The sequence below is a fragment of the Ostrea edulis genome, chromosome 10, assembly GCF_947568905.1.
Source record: "Ostrea edulis chromosome 10, xbOstEdul1.1, whole genome shotgun sequence".
Classification (NCBI taxonomy): Eukaryota; Metazoa; Mollusca; class Bivalvia; order Ostreida; family Ostreidae; genus Ostrea; species Ostrea edulis.
In genome coordinates, this window is record NC_079173.1 from 33,240,369 (window position 1) to 33,261,075 (window position 20,707).

Sequence of the window (20,707 nt, forward strand, 5' to 3'; positions counted from 1 at the left end):
TGTTGTATATCAACATTTTTACTAAGCACTCGGCTACATTTGACATGCATCCTAAAATTATTGTATACATTTTTACACATGTAATATCACTTCAAATACGGGGTAATTCCATTTTTTGAAAAAGTTGACTGGGGCCTATAGTGCGAAACTGTCCCCTGCTACCTCAGGTGTAAAATGTTTTTTGTAAATAAAAGTATGGAGACTTGACCCACTCGATGAAAAAAAATTACTTCTTGTATATATAACTTTTGTCGTATTATCAAGAAAATTACTATGTCCACGACGGGTTACATTACATAGCCTGAAATTCGTAATTTTGTAATGAGATGGATAGCCGAGGTGGTATAGCGGAGGTCTCAGTGAAAGTTTTCGACAGGCCCAGATTGCATAAATGTGGTTCGAATAGCAATTTTTCCTACCTATTATTTTTTCTTATGAATTATCAGACTTCCCATAATCATTTGTCTCTGGCATTTTATGCTAAGTTTTAATCATTGCATGCTGTCTTAATGATAATCACAAGTTATTGATTCCAACATGCATCGTAAACAAGTATGGGGCCTTTTGTGAAGTATGGATGTTGTAAACAACAATTTAAAGGAAAGGTAAAGAGTACAATTTCAACAATGCTTAAGAAGTTACATAAAGAGATCATGATAAAACCAAATATGCAACCAGTGTAGACTGTCTAAAGGCACAGTGAACTACAGTTCAATACAAAAACAAAATTAAATCAAGTGTCTGTTTTTGTCCCATTTGTATTTGGGCACCGTGTAATTCATGGACTGGAGTTATGGAGTGGAGTTTGGAGTGAAATTTTGGAGTCTGTTTTTTCTCTTTTCTTTAGTTTAATTTTTGCTTTCAAGCAAAAACTTAAATTAATTTCTTTTGTGGTTTTGTTTGTTAATAGAAGTAGTGTTCAATGGAATCTAATTTTGTGTCATCTAAAGCATGGGCACTAATGGAACACCCTTCCATTGTCTGTCTGTCTGTCCCTCTGCCACTAGGTGACACCTTATATCTATTGAACTGTAAGAGGTATTAGTTTAATATTTAGCCAAGACATTATGAAAAACACCAGCATCTCTGAAACTGGGTGTGAAGTATTCTGACCTTTCACTTAATTGGAAAACAATTCTATGAGCTAATGTAATCTAACAGAGCTTTCATTTTCAATTAGTATGTTACCTAAAACAGTGACAGTTTATTCTATGTTTTAATCAAATTTAACTGTTACATAAATAATGACCACCATTGCTTTCAACACATAATTGGAAGGTGATAAAACCCCATAACTAAATTTTATCTTTCTGTCACATCTTTGTTATGTCTGCTAAAACTTTTATAGGTTTTTTGACCACACAGCTGTACAATGTAGGTTAATAAAATGTTACAAGGTTGTTTGATTTTTGCAAATTCGTTCAAATAGCTACTTCCATGGTTTATATGCATTTCCATATAATCCATATTGAGGAAGATTATTCAATGATTTTTCTCTCGTTTACTTTAAATATGCAACTATCAACTTGGCTTCTTAACATGGCACTTTAAAAAGATTATCAATTCACATATACATTTACTTAAATAATATACTTTGCTATGCATTCAATATATTGGTGACTCATGTTGTTCTGCGGAAAACTAAGTTAACCCAACACTAGGTCACATAGATCAAAATTAAACGGTCCTTGTTCACAGTTTACTCAGGGTGTAAGGATTCTGGGCTTTCACTTAGAAAATTATCTATGAGCTAATGTAATCTAATAGAGCTTTCATTGTCAATTAGTGTACTATCTAAAACTGTGACAGTTTATTCAATGTTTAATAAAGATAAACTGTTTCAAAAACAATAAATACTTTGCTTTAATTGACTGGAGGTGTGATATGACCCGTGGCTGATTTTGTTGTTCTCGGGCAGCATTTTAATGAAGATATTTTACATTGCATCTGTCTGTTAGAATTATTAGGTTAGCACAAGGGAGAGAATGCTTACAGAATAGGAATGCAAGAGTGCAAGTTTTTGAGGGAGGGAGTGGACTATCACTACTATGTAGTGGTATAAGTGTATAACTTATTTTAAATATATTTTTGATAAGTTCAGATAACCAAATGAAAAAGATCTTTCTATTTGTTTTTATTATTTTCTATAAAGATAGGACTTTTTCTGTTAACTACACAATTTAAATCAATCGAGTTTCAAAGATATAAAAAATCTAAAACAATAACCGATTTATTTACCGACTCCACAAAAATAATATATTTGAATAACTCCGCCTTAATTTGATCCCACGACACTATATCTAGGCAATCAACAATAATGGAGAACAATGAAAACGAGGGGTAGACCAGCGAACACAAGCAGTTTAACAGATTTAGAGAGAAAAGCGAGGAAGAGATAGGGAGATATGGAGAGACTTAAAGAGAAAATTATGCTATATTAACAATATTATGTACATTCTTCCATCATGGCTTTAATTCTGTATTTTCCCGCAGTCATGCGCCTGGCGGACCTTATTAAGATTCAACAGAAAAGTTGAATGTCAATTTAACTATAGAAACAAGAGGTTCACCGAGTTCAAAATCGAAGATAATTTTAATTTTAGCGTACATAACATATACCATGTATATCTACGCTCAATTTCATATCATTTTTTAAGCTCAGATACGCCATATATAGCTTTAAAAATTAATTAATATTCTTAAAATTTTATGAAAAACGGTAGGTGTAACACCGAAAAATTGCTTTCTTTGCTATAAACTCTGAACCTAATAGCTCTTGAGAGGCTTGTTAACACATCTAATGAAACTGTATTTAAACAACCAGTAAGGCAGACTAAATCTGTTGATTAATTATGTTCAAAATATTTCCAAATATTTTGAAAGAACCGTAGTTATTTCGTCAGTATCATGTCTATCTATTCACTTCTGGTTTAATTTTCCCAAGTTCTGACTACTTACATAAGTGTCAGAAACATAAATTTTAACTGGGTCATTGTTCCTGTGAATTACTAATCAGATGTGAAGCAGACAACAATCATACAAAAATATTGAAGACTTTCAAACTAATACAAATTCTTGAACGTCTTTTTCCATTCATATTTTTTAAAAATCTCAGACTCCAAAATTTGACTCCAAACTCCACTCCATAACTCCACTCCATAACTCCAGTCCATGAATTACACGGTGCCTTGTATTTGCTGGGAAATCTAACATCAAATGTGCGTTCTGTAACTGTAAAACCGTTCTCAGAGTTGTACCAAACGATGCGAGAACTGATGCCTTTATCATATTCGGTATATTAGTACCAGTAGGTTGTAAACGCTGTTCAAAACAATAGTTGGGGGAAAACTGAATCCAAATCAAAGCATTAATACTGCACCATACAGAAAACGCTATTCCACATTTGATTTACACCACAAAACGTGAAGTTTCTCATTCACATCAGTTAATATGTCAATGGAAATGCGGAGTTCGTACTGTTGGATGTTGCGAGCATATATATGCAGTGTCATTTGGTACCTTGGGTACTCCAGGCGTCAGTGTAATTATGTGTGTGTTAAAGACCGCTTAATGTCTGGCATACATGTACATGATGCTGCCTGTGAAACAAATTCTGATGATGATTTTGATTAAATATTCTTCTTCGACGTATGATCTGTATATTTGTTTTTAATTCTAAATATTTTGGACATCGTTTTAGTATGGTACTGTATCTATTGTAACTACAGGTACAATCAATGCGGATTTTAAACTCCCGATTCGCGACTGGTGTCCAATCATGAATAGACTTATTGTTCGCCAAGTTCACCCATCTTTATGGAAAAGTAATACGCCCTCTCTCATAAGTGATATAAATCAGAATTGAGCAAATCTCAGTAAATTTTATGGCCCAAGGTGTTCCCTGCGTTAAATTACGTTAATGTAGCTTTTATTTATATCGCCTTGCTCAGAGTTTATTTCTTGAATATACGCGCAGTCTTATCCCTCCTCTATTCTGTTGCAAGTATGTACAAGTAAGAGACTGGACCCGATAGGTAGTATGAGATCCAGAATAAAACGTTCATGAACTGCCGCATACTTCATGAAAATATTTATAGATGTCATTGATAAGTGTTCAGCTGCAAGGTGCTGTTGTATGGTAATCTGTTAGAAATGAAAGTTAACATCGAAAGGACCATACATTTTAATGATGAATGATTTAATTTAAGGTTAGCAGGATGATTCCTCTCCCATCTGTTGCCATAGTGACGACCGGTGACTGCATTGTGATCGTAAACACCTGTTTCTTGATTTATCAACCAATCATTTTATATAATGGGAGTTATTCTGTCAAAACACGCCTAGTGCACCGACGATATATTCAGAATATTGCCTAGCTATATTACAAGTTTAAAACATATTTAGCTCAAGTGAGCTTTTCTGATCACCCGTATTCCGGCGTCCGTCCGTCTGTAAACTTTTAACATTTTTGACTTCTTCTCAAAAACCACTGAGCCAATTTCAACCAAAGTTGGCACAAAGTATCCTTAGGTAAGGGGAGATAATCAAGAAAAGGTAAAAATAGAGTAGGGTCATTAAAAAATCTTCTTCTCAAGAACCACTGGGCCAGAAAAGATGAAATTTATAGATAAGCTTTATTAGGTAGTGCAGATTCTAAATTGTTAAAATCATGGCCCCGGGGGTTCGGATGGGGCCACAATAGGGGATCAAAGTTTTACATACAAATATATAGGAATTTTTTTTAAAAATCTTCTTCTCAAGAACCACTGAGCCAGAAAAGCTGAGATTTATATGAAAGCTTCCTGATATAGTGCATATTCAGGTTTGTTAAAATCCTGGCCCCCGGGTTTCGGATGGGGCCACAATAGGGGATCAAAGTTTTACATACAAGTATATAGGAACAATCTTTAAAAATCTTCTTCTCAAGAACCACTGAGCCAGAAAAGCTGAGATTTATATAAAAGCTTTCTGATATAGTGCAAATTCAGGTTAAAAGAATGGTCCCCGGGGTTCGGATGGGGCCACAATAGGGGATCAAAGTTTTACATACAAATATATAGGAAAAATCTTTAAAAATCTTCTTCTCAAGAACCACTAAGTCAGAAAAGCTGATATTTACATGAAAGCTTTCTGACATAATGCAGATTCAAGTTTGTTAAAATCCTGGCCCCCGGGGTTCGGATGGGGCCACAATAGGGCATCAAAGCTTTAAATACAAATATATAGGGACAATCTTTAAAAATCTTCTTCCCAAGAACCACTGAGCCAGAAAACCTGATATTTACATGAAAACTTCCTAACATAGTGCAGAGTTAAGTTTGTTCAAATCATGGCCCCCTGGGGTAGGATGGGGCCACAATAGAGGATCAAAGTTTTACATACAAATATATAGAGAAAATCTTTAAAAATCTTCTTCTCAAGAACCATTGGGCCAAAGAAGTTCACATTTACATGAAAGCTTTCTGACATAGTGTAGATTCAAGTTTGCAAAAACCATGGCCTCCAGTGGTAGGTTGGGGCCATAATAGGGACTATGGTTTTACATGCAAATATATATGGAAAGTCTTCTGATATGGACCAAGGTGACTCAGGTGAGTGATGTGGCCCATGGGCCTCTTGTTAACCTTACTCTTAGTATGTGTGATATATCTAAACTTTGAATGAGTTTTGTTTCTACTGCGCTACATGTAACACGGACAGTTGATTTCGCGCAAACGTGAGATCTGATCATTTATCTGTACATTTTGTGATATCAATCATTTGATAATACAGTCCCTGAAACGTTCTTCTTTCCCACTTGAACGGTGAACGAACGCAGAGCGAACGGTGAACGAACGCAGGGCGAACGGTGAAAGCAATTTGGTGAGCGAACGCAGAGCGCAAAGTGAACGATGGACGAACGCTGAGCGCACGCTGAACGCAAAATGATCTATTTACTCGGAATGTTTCAGATTTTTCCCTGGGATTTTACTTATTTTATAATCAAGTAATAAAATACATGTACATGTTTATTTTATGAATTAATAACAAATTAAATAAACCGGAATCGTGATACAGCATATTTTACGGTTCTGGATATATTCAATGTAATCTATTTTTGTACAAGTACCGAGTATACATGTATATATTTCATGAAATTATCGCAAATTGTACATTAATACACGCAACAGTCATACACAAACAAAAGCAAATTTCGTATGTACAATGTGTATACCATTACATGTACAGATACATTTAATGCATGGGTATAATATATAAACAATGCATGTGAAAAGGAAAACACTATAGTCTCATTATGTGTAGTGACATCCAGAATTAACAGGTGTTCATGTATGGCTTCAAACTTTACGAGCTCGATCGTTTGGGATACCTGTAATTAACAAACACCCCCGAAAGGAGTCAAGATAGATGCAGTAAACAAACAATACGGACGGTATACCCTGTGTCAACACCTCAACACTCCTAACAGTATTAGATATTCCTGCTTACATTTTGTGTCATTCATTTGTCGCAGCTACATCGACCCGAGGAAACAATCAGTACAAAACTTTCTATTTTTATTATTGATGTGACCATAGATTGCAGTTAGATCGTGCAATATTTGTATATATTTAATGTAGATAAAACTGTTTATTATACTGAACTACCCGTAGAATGTTTAAAGGCTAATGCAGAATCGTACCAGATAAACAATTACATCTTTGCATTAAGGATGTTACAAAAGTTTCAAATTTGGCAAAAGTAGTAAATATAAGTTTATTGACAATGACTTTCATAAATATAGGTGTAAAAATAGCAATATCAATTTGACATTCTGACACGTACATACGGTACAATGTACATTATGTAGCATCGTTTGTTTGTCAAGCAATGCAAAATAATTATAATAATTTGTGCCCGAACTTGTAAATGCTAAATCGTGAACACAGGGGAAGAGCTTTTCATTACATGAAACTGCCTTATTTTTTGTACTTGGGTTAAATTCATAACGACAAGCTCTTATATTCGTCTCTCATTTAGAATTGTTTTTAACGAAAGCTCAAATGAACCTTTCGGCATTCACAGTGGATAATCCTGACATTTTGTACTTCAAAATTAAATTTCTGATATAGTGAGAAAGTATCCTTCCACTCTTACGCACACGTTCAATTTTCATTTTCGCCTTGCTATCAAGATTGTTCCTTTCACTTTGGTGTTTCGAATGACAATGAAAAGACTGAACGATGAACGAACGGTGAGCGCACGCTGAACGCTTTGTGAACGATGAACGAACGGTGAGCGCACGCTGAACGCAAAACTGTGAACGGAGAGCTCACGCTGAACGCACGCTGAACGAACGGTGAACGCACGCTGAACGAACGGTGAACGAACGGTGAGCGAACGGAAAAATGGTAAAGTAGAATGTTTCAGGGACTGTAGCAATGATACATTTTCGCAATGAAATATATTTTAACACTCTGGAATTGACTACTTTCTCCGTATACATATACGTATGTAAAACTGACTGAACAGCTGACTTGGCCTACTGAAAGAGCTCATTACTCAAGTGTTATTGTATAAACCTTGTATCTAATGGGATCAATCCCCCCCCCCCCCTCCAAAGAACCCCAATAACAATGGAACGTAAATGAATGAAACATAGCACTGCATTACCGTGATTACTCTGGACAGCTAAACTTATTATATATAGCGTGGAGTTTAATGTGAGATCCTCTGAAATACTGGTTTACACCGAAATGCGGCCTAAATTTGATTGGTATGCACAGTCTATAGATAGATGGGTGTCGTTACAATTGCATGTATAGGCAGGCATTAGTCGATTGTGAATGACTCTTCTACAAATTAACACATTTCAAACATACTTTAGTTCTTTATGTATCCCTCATTTGATTAGAAAAGAAATAGAAAAAGAATGGGAGCAGACGTTTTATCTTTTAATTTTCTTTAAATCCAGTAAACAGCAACGAACGACATGAAAGGATATTTGTATACATGTAGCTGCAGAACTGTAGCTCTTTTGAAAAAAAATAAATATTAGGACAGTTTAAAGAGCTACAGATCCACCCCTTATAAAAAAAAAAAAACGATTTACAGCGCACCAAAAAAAAAAAAAAAAAAAAAAAAAGAAAATGCGCACGGCTGATGCATTATATCTCTTTATTCTTGCATTGCCGTCAAATGATTTAATGTCAAAAAATTTCTAACATTTCAAAAAATTGGAGGGGCGTATCGCGTGTCTCTATAACCACAGAGAGAACCATAAGCATTGTTCTCAGTGTTAGGGGTTGTTCACTAACACCTCATCCTTAGAATTCCAGTCTAGTTTACTTTTTACGCCCCCGAGATAGATCGGGGGGGGGGGGGGGGGTATTGTTTTGTCCTGTCTGTCATTCCGTAATTCTGTCTGAAATTTTAACCTTGCTAATAACTTTTAAACAGTAAGTGCTAGAGCTTTGATATTTCACATGCGTATTCCCTGCGACAAGACCTTTCCATGGGTACTAAACCTTTTGGCCTTGACATTTGACCTACTTTTAAAAAAAATTGACATTGGTCATAACTTCTAAATGGTAAATATTAGAGCTTTCATATTGCACATGGGCATTTCTTGTGATAAGATCTTTCTACTGGTACCAAGATATTTGTCCTTTTGAACTTGGCCATCTTCGGAATTGGTCATTATCGGAGGCATTTGTGTTACACAAACACATCTTGTTTGTGATAGGAAATCCAACTCTAGGGGCAGTTTTCTGGGGAAATCCGACTTGAGATGCGAGTTGCTATGAAAAATGACTTACAAGTAAATTAGTTAATTTAAATATGCAAAAATGTTCCTTTTTACAGTTTCCCTTTTCGAACAGTTCGAGCCCCTGCTCGGTAAGAAGTCAATCCAGTATGCCAACAAAGGAGAGGGTCGGAAACGAAGAAAATGCTACGACGAAGTTTTTGCCCATAACTATTTACATCACTACTATGCAGGAATGCAGGAGGTAGGGAGATACCCCTAAAGTACAGTCAAATCTCATTATCTCGAACTCGATGGGACTGAGAAAAAACGTTGAGATATCCGAGGATTTGAGATATCTAGCCTAGAGTAAAATACTCCAAGAATAAGTGGTTAGGACTTCTGAATCACTTCGACTAATCCAAGATAACAGTGTTTGAGATGCTGAAGTTCAACTGTATTACTATAGTGTAAAGTAGTATCAGCTGTAATTTTTCCAGACAACATTATGGAAAACATCAATACTGATGTAAAAATAATGATTAGACATAAGGGCCAGTTGGTACATGTATTTCTGATAGATATTGTTTGCTTGACTGAAGTAAAGTGTTGGGAACTTTAATCATTATATGTAATAATTGCTTATATTAAATCTCAGCCCATATTCATTATGATGGCTCACTACCCAAAATTAAACTTTAAGGACAATAATCATGCAATATCAAGCTATAGGCAAATAGAAATGAATTTAAAAAAGCATATTGTTACTTTGAATATTTGAAAATTTTCAGCCAGAGAATCAGAATATAAATTTTTCGAAGCCTTAATTTTTGCTTTATTAAATGTAACAAGATCTGATTTTTCGATTGAAATTTATTCCCATACTCTTTCAAACAAATGTTTTGGACATGGTATCGTGTTTTGCTAGCACTTGTTGGGATTTGCATGTACTAGTGGTAATTGATTCAGATTGAATGTGCAAACTATTTCAAACGTAACATTGAATCTTTATTTTGATGATGAGGTATTCATTGTATTTTCAACTTATTTTCTTTATTTTGAAGCAATTACTAGCATATGCTTCTTTATGCCATCGGAATTGAAGATTCGGGGGCATCTAGTTTTTGGCCTGTCATTTTGTCTGTGGCAAAATACTTTAACCTTGGTCATATCTTTTACACCATAAGAGATAGAGCTTTCATATTTGTTATGTGTATTCCTTGTGCTAAGACACTTGCATTGACACCAAAATCTTTGACCTGGTGACCTTAACATTGACCTTTAATCTACTTATAAAATTCTAATATAAGCCATATCTTTCAAATCGTACGAGGTTCTGTTTTTATATGAAGCATACACATTTCCTGTGAGAGGACCTTTCCAACAATACCAGATTTGTTGATGTTGTGACCTTGATGACATTGACCACTGACCTAGTTTTTTTTTTTTAAATTTTCAAAAACTTAACCTTGGTCATATCTTTTACAACATAAAAGGTACAGCATTCATATTTGGCATGTGTATTCCTTGCAAACCTTTCCATTGGTACCAACATTTTTGACCTGGTGACCTTTGACTTATTTTAGAAAATTCTAATATAAGCCATATCTTTTAAACCGTGAAGCACTGCTTTCATATTTAGCATGTGTATTTCTTGAGCGAAGACTTTTCCATTGGTACCAGATTTGTTTTCCTTGTGATTGGCATCTGACTTACTTTGAAAATTATTCACTAAAATGTTGTAATCCGTGGGCATCAGTGTTTCACAAACACATCTTGTTTTTCAAAAGATTACAGATGACTTGGTAAAAAAGTGGTCAACTATGGCAAAAGACGAACACATTCCTCTGTCTCAATACATGATGGCGTTTGCATTGAAACTTGGGTTGCTTAACTTGTTTGGCAGCAAAGCATGGACAAATGAAGAAATCCTAGAGATCAGGCACCATTATGATATAGTAAGTTTTTATTTCGCATACAAAATCTACAGTAAAACACACTTATAGCAAAGTGCTGGGGGGGGGGGGGGGGGCGCAGGCAATTTTGATTCGTTATAAACATGATTCATTATATATCCAATAAGTTGAATATATTAATACTGTATAGCAGGTTAAAATTACAGTCGGAAAAGATCACAATTTCCTTGTGTTAAAGCAAATCCGGTTATGTGAATGCAAGGAAAAGAAAAAAATAATAATATACAAAACCAATACTTAGACGTATTTTATTTTAAGTTGGATTAAATTTTGTTATTTTCTCATCTGGGAGAAATCAACGAAATTTAATCCCAACAAGAATTTTTGCTTTCAGAAAATCTTGATCTAATCAGAAATCTGTGAACTGTGTTATTGATTGTCCATTTATAGATAAGTAAACATATTTAGCCATTACCGTAATCGTCACTATTGCATTCTTATGAGTAAATGTACCTGCACTTTGTGTGTATATATATATATACACATGTACTTAATCAACTCATTACAAAAACACTCGGGTGCAAATAAAAAAAATTCAATGTTGCTAAGAATAATAACTATCAAAACAGTACAGTTCATTTTAAGACAATAAGTATTGATATTAACAGACAAAGTGTAGTATATGAATTTCAGCAAACTGCTCCTGCAGAGAGCGATTTTGATATGTGGCTGAGATGAAACCCATCCATTTCACACTTGATGTCCTTTTTAAGACAGCTGTAGATCCACCAGCACTGTGTCGGTATCCACGCCTTTCTTCAGGTGATACAACACCTGGGTCGCATACTATGAATTTGTTTTCACAATAGATTTCAATTCACCGTTAACTGAACAGTCACATGGTTGACATTCATCCATACAGTTGGAGGGGGGGGGGGGTAGATATTGTTTGTATATGGTTATTTCATAGCAGGTTGAGGAAATTCCTGTCCTGTTGTGCTTAAGAATCTTGTTTCTACCTGTGTGTCAGATTTCTTTACGAATTTAATTGACAAATTGAATGCAAGAAAAATGCTTTAAACATTCTAATGGCTTGAGTAGAACAATTTAATGACACAGATCACAGAGTAATGATTGGTTTGTGAATAGATGTTGACAACAGCACAATTCATCGAACAAATGATATATAAATGGCCTGTGTATTGTTACAGTATGTAATTTTTAAGTGATCACAAAAGTTTATATATCTGGAATTGCGTTTGCTACAATAACAACGAATTCTTTTCCCTGTGAAATCAAATATGTCTACAGATTTCCCTGTGAGCGCTATTTATTGAATCAATACAAAGTCACCCAAAATCTATTCTGACAAAATACCAATTTTGATTTAAAGTATTAAATTATAGAACACTCATGAAATAAATAAATTCTATAGTATATGCAATTTTTTGGTTTGATTCTTTGAAATTGTGTGGGGTTTTTTTTTTTTTAATTCTGATAAAAATACATATGCATCCTTGTTATGGGTATCTGTACCTGTTTTTATGCACCCTCCTCTTACATCGGATGAGGTATTGAAGGCGATCGGACAGACCAGCTCAGTTAAAGCGCCAGGTATGGACAGAATTCACTGTATGTTAAATTTGTAGAACTTCTATTTCCACAATGATAACAAAAATTTCATCTGCAAGTTAATTTCATTCTATACAGAATGTTTAAAAAGTACAGGGAATGAAAATCACTTTGCTGTAAGTTGTAATTCATTATGAGCGTGTTCGCTGTAACTGTGTTTTACTGTAAGTGTGAATTCATTATGATCGTGTTCACTGTAACCGTGTTTTACTGTAAGCGTGAATTCATTATAAGCATGTTCATTGTAACCGTGTTTTACTGTAAGTGTGAATTCATTATGAGCGTGTTCACTGTAACTGTGTTTTACTGTAAGCGTGAATTCATTATAAGCTTGTTCGCTGTAACCATGTTTTGCTGACATGCAAAGTCCATGTCAGTTTCAAATTCCTGAATTTGTTAGAAAAATCATTTACATAATGTACTATTAAATTGCAGATCATAAGTATAAGCTTTTGTTGAAATCATAAGTATAAGCTTTTGTTGGAATCATAAGTATAAGCTTTTGTTGGAATCATAAGTATAAGCTTTTGTTGGAATCATAAGTATAAGCTTTTGTTGGAATCATAAGTATAAGCTTTTGTTGGACAATCTCTCCATTGATTTTACGTTGTGTTTTATCAATTTATGTAGTTTTTGGTTATAGGTAAAATGTATTTAGACTTCAAAATTTAGATTTCAAAAGAAAGTATATTCTAATTGCATTGTTTATTGTCATTCTTGTTAAGATCATCAGGAGTGATGTTAATTGTCATTCTTGTTAAGATCATTACGAGTGATGTTAATTGTCATCCTTGTTAAGATCATTAGGAGTGATGTTAATTGTCATCCTTGTTAAGATCATTAGGAGTGATGTTAATTGTCATCCTTGTTAAGATCATTAGGAGTGATGCTAATTGTCATCCTTGTTAAGATCATCAGGAGTGATGTTAATTGTCATCCTTGTTAAGATCATTAGGAGTGATGTTAATTGTCATCCTTGTTAAGATCATTAGGAGTGATGTTAATTGTCATTCTTGTTAAGATCATTACGAGTGATGTAGATTAATGGTTATATTGGTGATAGAAAGCTTTATATCATTACAATCAGAGTCAGAAAAGAAGAGTTTGATGTTCTAGAATTTCCAAGATCAAGTCGAATCTCACCGAGGCTCAAGTCGTATGGCCTTTTATGGACATAAATGTATCTTATTTTGAAGATGTTCACGGAGATGGAGAGAAGCGTGACAGAAAACCTCGGGGAAGGAAGTCCGAGATGGGAAGCTTTCGAGGAATGTAAGGGGTTACTCTAGAGGAATGATTTTTTCAGCATATCTGTTATATATGTCTCATTATTGTTAGGTTCTCAGATGTTTATTTTGTAACAGAGTGCAGCAGGTTAAATCAATGTTGTTACTTAGATAACCAAAGTTAATTTACACTTTATATATTTTATGCACTGGTTTTTATGTTAAAACAAGATTTTTAAAAAATTTCATACCATTTACAGGCATCATATATTAACACCCCCCCACCCCACCTTAATTTGATCCCAGGAGTACAGGGGCAAAAATTAGGATGGTTGATGTTCTTGATAAGTTTTTAAAATGCTTGAATTCTATGGGTCTGGTGATTTTATGATAGTGATATTGTTAAACTCTTGCCAGTAAAACCTGTTGTGCTTCATTTGAAATGCATAACTCACAAAATGCATGATTTTCTTTTTTGCAGCAAAGAAGAAATTGGCAGAGCTGGTGAAAAAGACGGTGGTTAACCGCAAGAAACTGAAGAAAGACACGGATGAATATCTGTTTATAGACGCCCTGTTAGACTTCTCCACTGATGAGGAGCTCATCTTTTCGGAATCGACCACTTTCATAATAGGAGGATTTCACACCACGGGAAATCGTGAGTCGGCTTTTCTTCATTTTACTGGGTATAGTCAGTGTTTGAAATAACCATAAGCCTGACAACTCGAGATGCACACATTTTGCCAGGGGTGAACAAATTTCTTTAAAGAGATTCCTTAAAGAGATGACTGACAGAACTAAATAAAAATTAAGATCTATCAACTCTACTTATCCTACTGGTAACAAAGGGGCTTTATAAAATTATATATTATGATAAAGCGATATTATAATTAATCGCTTTAATTAGAAGATGGTTATAATTAATAAAGTAATTTCAAGAATGGGAGTTATTTTCATTTTATTATCTACACAATATATACTGATTCTTTATTTCCTTAAGCTATACAGCTCATCGGTTATAAATACAAAATATTTACAAATATATACAAATAATACAGTAGAGGGTGAGTAGACTGAACCCTTACCCCCAGTTCTAACAGGACGTGCATTGAACCAGAACAGGATTTGAACCCTGGTTTGGTTTTTTTTTTCTCTCGATAAAACTTGTATACCTTATATCCTCCATCCACAGTTTTAACTTGGGCAATCTACTTTTTGGCAACGCATCAGGATATACAGGATAAAGTCTACAAAGAGATCAAAAAAGTCGTAGGAGATGAAGACGTGAGCCCACAGTCTGCCTCGGAATTAGTGTAAGACTGGTATCCACAATATTATAATGTTTTAATGGCCGTTTGATTGTACACACAGAACAATACGCAGACGACTTGACTCGGGTTCGTTAGGGGACATGTATGAATTGCAGTACTTACAGACTGATTGTTTCCTTTATCATTTGTAAAACTTCTTCTTTAATTTTGCTTATACTGTATAAAAACAAATTTAGGAAAACCAGAAAGGGATGTACCAAAATTGGGAGTTTCATAACCCCAGGGTTCTGACTCTAGGTAGGGTCCAAAATAGTCATATAGTGTTAATGTTACATATAGTATATGATGTTTGGTATGTTGGTTTACCATAAGATAGAGTATCACTTTCCATTTTTGATGACCTTTGACCTGGACCTTTTATAAAAGGTCAAATAATAGAATTGTTTGGTATTTTTGTTGTCCGGACCATAACTTTTTTGTCTTTTGACATAGGCCTTTGATACTTGGTATGTGGGTATACAATGATAAGACAATGTGCCATGTGCCATTTTTTGCTGACCTTTTATGCAGAGATCAAATAATAGAATTTTGGGAGCATTTATTTTTTGTCCAGATCATAACTTTTTTTGTGTTTTGATATTTGGTATGTTGGCAAGTTTTAATTTACTATCATATGTTACAACACTGTTCCTTGTTTGAAGCTCATATACATATAGGTGACTGTTATGTACCGTAAGTCTTAATTTTCCACTTTAAAGATGATCCCTAAAAATGTTTTTAAAAAACTTTGGAAAATGGAAGAGGAGACATCAGTTTTAGTGTGCTAAAACAATTCTTCCTTGTTGATTTATAATTTTCAACCTATTTGACAATACTATTTGTATTATTAACTTTGAAGTTTAATTCTAATATTCACCACTCCAGGTATTTCAACCAGGTTATTGATGAGACGATGCGGTGCGCTGTGGTGGCTCCTTGGGCTGCGAGGTTTCAGGATTTTGACTCTGAACTGGGAGGCCATAAAATTCCCAAAAATGTAAGACAGCTGCCTTTGTAAACAGTAAATGTGCTGCATGTGTCAGCAGAGATTTATTTCGTATCGCTATTACCGGTATCTCACGAAAAAATGACTATATTTTCTGAATGTAAGTAGTTTCAATGGCTATTAATTTTTATCAGTAAAGATCTGGCAAGTGATCATCAGGTTTTGAGACCAGGACCCGGGTAAAAATAACACCCTAAAATATCGCGTTTTTAAAATGCTGAATATTTCAAAACAAAATGTATTACAATATACAATTTATCAAATTTCACCATAAAAATCATTTATAGGATGCGATATGATTTACTAAGGGTCCTCATCCTATGTAGTTACGTAAGTGGTGGCACGTACTTGTATGTTTTAACCACCATCGAATACTGTGACATCAGTTCTGGGATCTTCATAACCTCGATCCTGCATCCAAGGACAAATACAGAAGCTGTTTCTAAACGTGTAATTTGTAGAATGAATAACATACCTGTTTACAGGCTACATTGGAATAATGCCCTCAGCTGATCATTGGGGAAAATAGTATCTGTCTCAGGGACAGTATATGATTGTTATTACCCTCATAGCCAGTAAATGTGTGTTAATGGAAGTACCCAACTTGTCATTGCAATATATCCAAATATTTACCAAACACTACCGATGTAATGAGTTCTCACAAGAATACAATGTTATATCCGATACTTTTATGTAAGTGAATTTTACATATGCCTAATCTGCATATGATCTGCTCCTGTCAACTCGACGTGATCCAACTATTCGGATCAAGTTCCTGTAGTAATGATAAATTTATTATATACCCTCTTATGCATTTTAAATCCACATTTATAAGATAGTAAATGTAATCCAAATTATCAAAAACACAGACATACCATACAATTATATTTTGTGTACGCAGTTTTGTTTGTGACGCGGTCAATATTTTCCACAAATAACGTTGCGTTGATGCATTGTGACGTTATTGTTATGGCACCAGTTTCAGAGGATACTGAATATGAAATCAGAAAATTACAGTGTGTGATCCGGAAGACCGGATCACACACTGTGAAATCCACAGTATCAAAGAACGATACATTGTTGGGTATATGGTAAAATGTTATATCCAATACTTTTATGTAAGTGAATTTTATATATGCCTAATCTGCATACAGGATGATATTATAACCGCCTGACCTTTCCATATGGCATTCATTTTCCATTTGTCACTGTAGACGCCAGTGATCCACGCTCTTGGTGTTAGTCTGAAAAATGAAAAGTACTACCCAGCTCCAGACAAGTAAGACTCATGTATCTCTTTTTTTTCTATTTTTTTTTGCACCAAACATTTAAAGAATAACAGATTTTTAGTTCACCTGAGTCCCTCAGGAGCTAATGTGTTTGGTAATTGTCTGTCGCCATCCATCAAGATTTAAACATAATCAACTTGACTATTTCTCATAAGATTTGGTATTGAAAATCTTTTGGATAAGGGTAACTAGAAATATAGATTTCGTAGTCAGTACATCCCCGGGACTGAGGAATGGAGTCAAAACCTTTTTTTTTTAAAAATTATGTAGTCTTTAAAAAGCTTCTTCTTTTGTCTGGGACATGTAGGAGGAAGGATGTTTCTACCAGAATTGTGAAATTCATGGCCCCTGGGTCAAGGGTTCTAATGCTAGGGCAAGGCTTTATGACTCTTAAACTGATCACGCATTTAATGCTTTAAAAATATTTTTAACTCTTGCTCAGCTTGAAGAAAAAGTAAATAATTATGTATTTGTTTATAAAAATCATGAAACCCTAAACCAAAATTGTGAAATTCATAACTCCTTTACCAGGCGTCAAGGTGGGACCAAAATACGTACATGTATGTATGGTGAAAATGCAGGTCATGTGACAATGTCTAGATGTATTCTTCATTATTTTTATGTATTGAAAAGACCTACGGTTTGGATAGCTATAAAAGGCATGTAGTTTTGTACTATAATTGCGAAACATTTTGTCCAGTAAATTCATCCTCTCCAGTTTGGTGTTTGGTGCATTGTGACAAAATGCTGTATTTATGGCTGTCCATGAAGACTACTACCAAACTTGTGGAATTCATGACTCTTGAACTAATTATACTTTAGGGGTAGCAATCATTTAGCGAAAATACAGAACATGGTTTTTAATGTTCTTTATTCTTGCACATTGAAAAAGCTAAATCTGGAAAGTTTAAGGTCACTTCATTTTCATTATTATTTTTTTTATTATTGACACACCTTGTTTGATTGAGCTGTTTTGAAAAGTTGTGGCATGATATCCAGGTAAATGTTTATAACAGGTAATATCATGATTTAATCACATTGTATCAGCTGTAGAAATATGTATTAATCCAGTCAATATTTCCATCAGTGAATGTTAGTTTCTAATTGCTGTCTCTATCTTCACAGGTTTGATCCAGATCGATTTAGTCCAGAAAACACAAAGTCCAGACCAGGGCTTGCTTTCCAGCCGTTCGGATTCGCTGGCAAGAGAATCTGTCCTGGGTACAAATTTGCTTATGCTGAGGTCACAATTGGACTGGTGGCTTTGCTTAGAAAGTTCAAGGTGAAAATGGTTGAAGGTCAGGTTGTGACCCCTGTTCACAATTTTGTAACCTCCCCAGCAGAGGAGATCTGGATCACAATTCAGAAGAGATGAAACGCATCTAAAATAATTGTATTTTTCGTTGATTTGAAACAAAAAGAATAGAAATGACTATGGGCATGATTTGATACATGTATATTAGCAATTGCTTTTTGAGGTTTAAAACCAAAGGTTGTTTGTGCTCTTTTCACTCCATGGAGGCAATTATGTTTACATTTCTTTTGTTTTATTTTCAATGTAAACTTGTGCACTTTGTAAAGTTTTTGTAAAAGTTCATTGTTGTTAAATACTATCAATAGCAACCACAACATCATTGGAATACATACAACTGTTGATGTTGTAAAATCTACAATACTTCTTAATTACGTATTTATCATGTGATAAAAGATTTTTGCATCCCTGATGTGAACGTGGGCCCATACTCTTTATTACACACTGTGTATCATCACCCTTTGTTATACGTTTCTTGTACATTTCATTTTGTAATAACTCAGATTTCCTCCACTATAAAGTAGACAACGTTTTGTAACAATGGACAAACGTACATGTATGTCTGCAAGAAAATTAGAGATATAAGAGAGAGAATGAACTCTTAAAAAGATGTATTGCATTTGAATATAATGAGAAGAAATTGGAGTCTGTCGTAGTTTACATAAGTTTTGCAAAGTACTAAAATTAACTGCGAATTCCATGTGGAAAATACTACATGCACCAATCACATAATCCAACCCAAAACTAAAAGATGGGACAGTTATTCCTGAAGTCCCCAGGAGATATATTACACAGTTTTTATATTTAGTCATCAAAATGAACTGCAAATGCAAAGTGACTGTCTGTAACATTTGATAACACAAGCGAAATTTAGCATGATTTACAAAGTGTACATCTAGTCATCAAAATAAACTGGAAATTTAATAATTTAACACAAGCAAAATATAGCTTGTGATAAATTTACAAAGCATACATCTAGTCATCCAAAATAAATTGGAAATGCAAAGTAACTACCTTAACATTTGATGATTTAACACAAGCGAAATATAGCTTGTGATAATTAACATAGCATCTTTCATGTTTGTGAATTTGTTGGGCATAATAGTCATGTATAAACAATATTTATATTGGCTTTGCAAGCTGGTCAATTTCAGTAAGGTCACTTAGTGATGTTAATAATTGTTGCTGTAAAGTGTCATCCCTGCACACAATTTAAAGTTATATGAATGTCATGGTGGCAGGCTTAGAAATCATAGAATCATTTAGAGATGTTGTTGATTAAAGTATCAGACAATTTAGTGCAATGCTGCTCATTCTCTGGAAGTGAAACACTTCTTTCTGATGTTAATTATTCATTTTCTGTACATCCATTGTTTGGTTTTTTTTTAAGCTTAGTAGTAAATAATCATTTTTTTTTATATATAAAGATACATATCATGATGCTGTTGTTGTTTGTGATCCAACATTCCAACCCACATAAAGCGGTCAAAGTGTGGGGGTGGTAGTTTGGGGAGGGGGGATGAAGATTGATTGATTGATGTTTTCCACCACTCAACAATTTTTCATTTATCTGGTGGTGCCCAGTTGTTATTGGTGGAAGAGAACCCAGATACAATGTACCTGGGAAGAGACAACCGACCTTCTGCAAGTACACTTGGAAACTTTCTCACTTACCGGCGCGAGCGAGATGAAGAGGTTATAAGGAGGGATGGGTGTGAAACATAACTCTTGAACAATCTTCACAGTTTTTATATTAATTTGGACGGGAGGGACTTCAATCCAACAAACTGGCATGCTTGCCAATAGAACAAAGGGCATTCAATATGTTTTCTTGCACCATTTTATCCAAAAGGCCTTATATTCACGAGGAAGTGATGAAAGGGTTACAGGCCTGGATTTCTTAAAATAAACTTAATAAAATTTTAAATTGAGATTTTTTATATGCCCGCATAAAAATGCGGGCGTATTATGCTATACCGCTGTCATCCGTCTGTCCCTTTCACTTTGTATTCGCAACTCCTCCTAAACCCTTTGGGGAATTTTGATGAAACTTGGTACAAAGAAAGATCACAATGTGGAGATGTGCATATTACAAGGGGAATGCTGCACCACTATTTTTGAAGGATTTAAGGCCCTTTGACTCGGAGTTATTTTATGCAAGTACCTTGTCTTTGCAACTCCTCTTAAACCCTTTGGGGATTTCAATGAAACTTAGTACAAAGGAAGATCACAATGTGTAGATGTGCATATTACAAGGAAAATGCTGTCCTACTATTTTTGAAGGGGGTACA

The 20,707-nt window shown here is 34.5% G+C and overlaps 1 protein-coding gene across 1 annotated transcript; it reads left to right on the forward strand.

Moving 5' to 3' along the window:
• Positions 1-8,847: 8,847 nt before the first annotated feature.
• On the forward strand, positions 8,848-19,856 carry LOC130050736 (cytochrome P450 20A1-like). The gene is made up of 8 exons (XM_056151043.1): positions 8,848-8,990; positions 10,516-10,683; positions 13,470-13,545; positions 13,981-14,157; positions 14,692-14,812; positions 15,695-15,806; positions 17,030-17,094; positions 18,230-19,856. The coding sequence occupies exons 1-8, from the start codon at positions 8,982-8,984 to the stop codon at positions 18,477-18,479; spliced, it is 978 nt and encodes a 325-aa protein (XP_056007018.1). The 5' UTR covers positions 8,848-8,981; the 3' UTR covers positions 18,480-19,856.
• Positions 19,857-20,707: the final 851 nt, after the last annotated feature.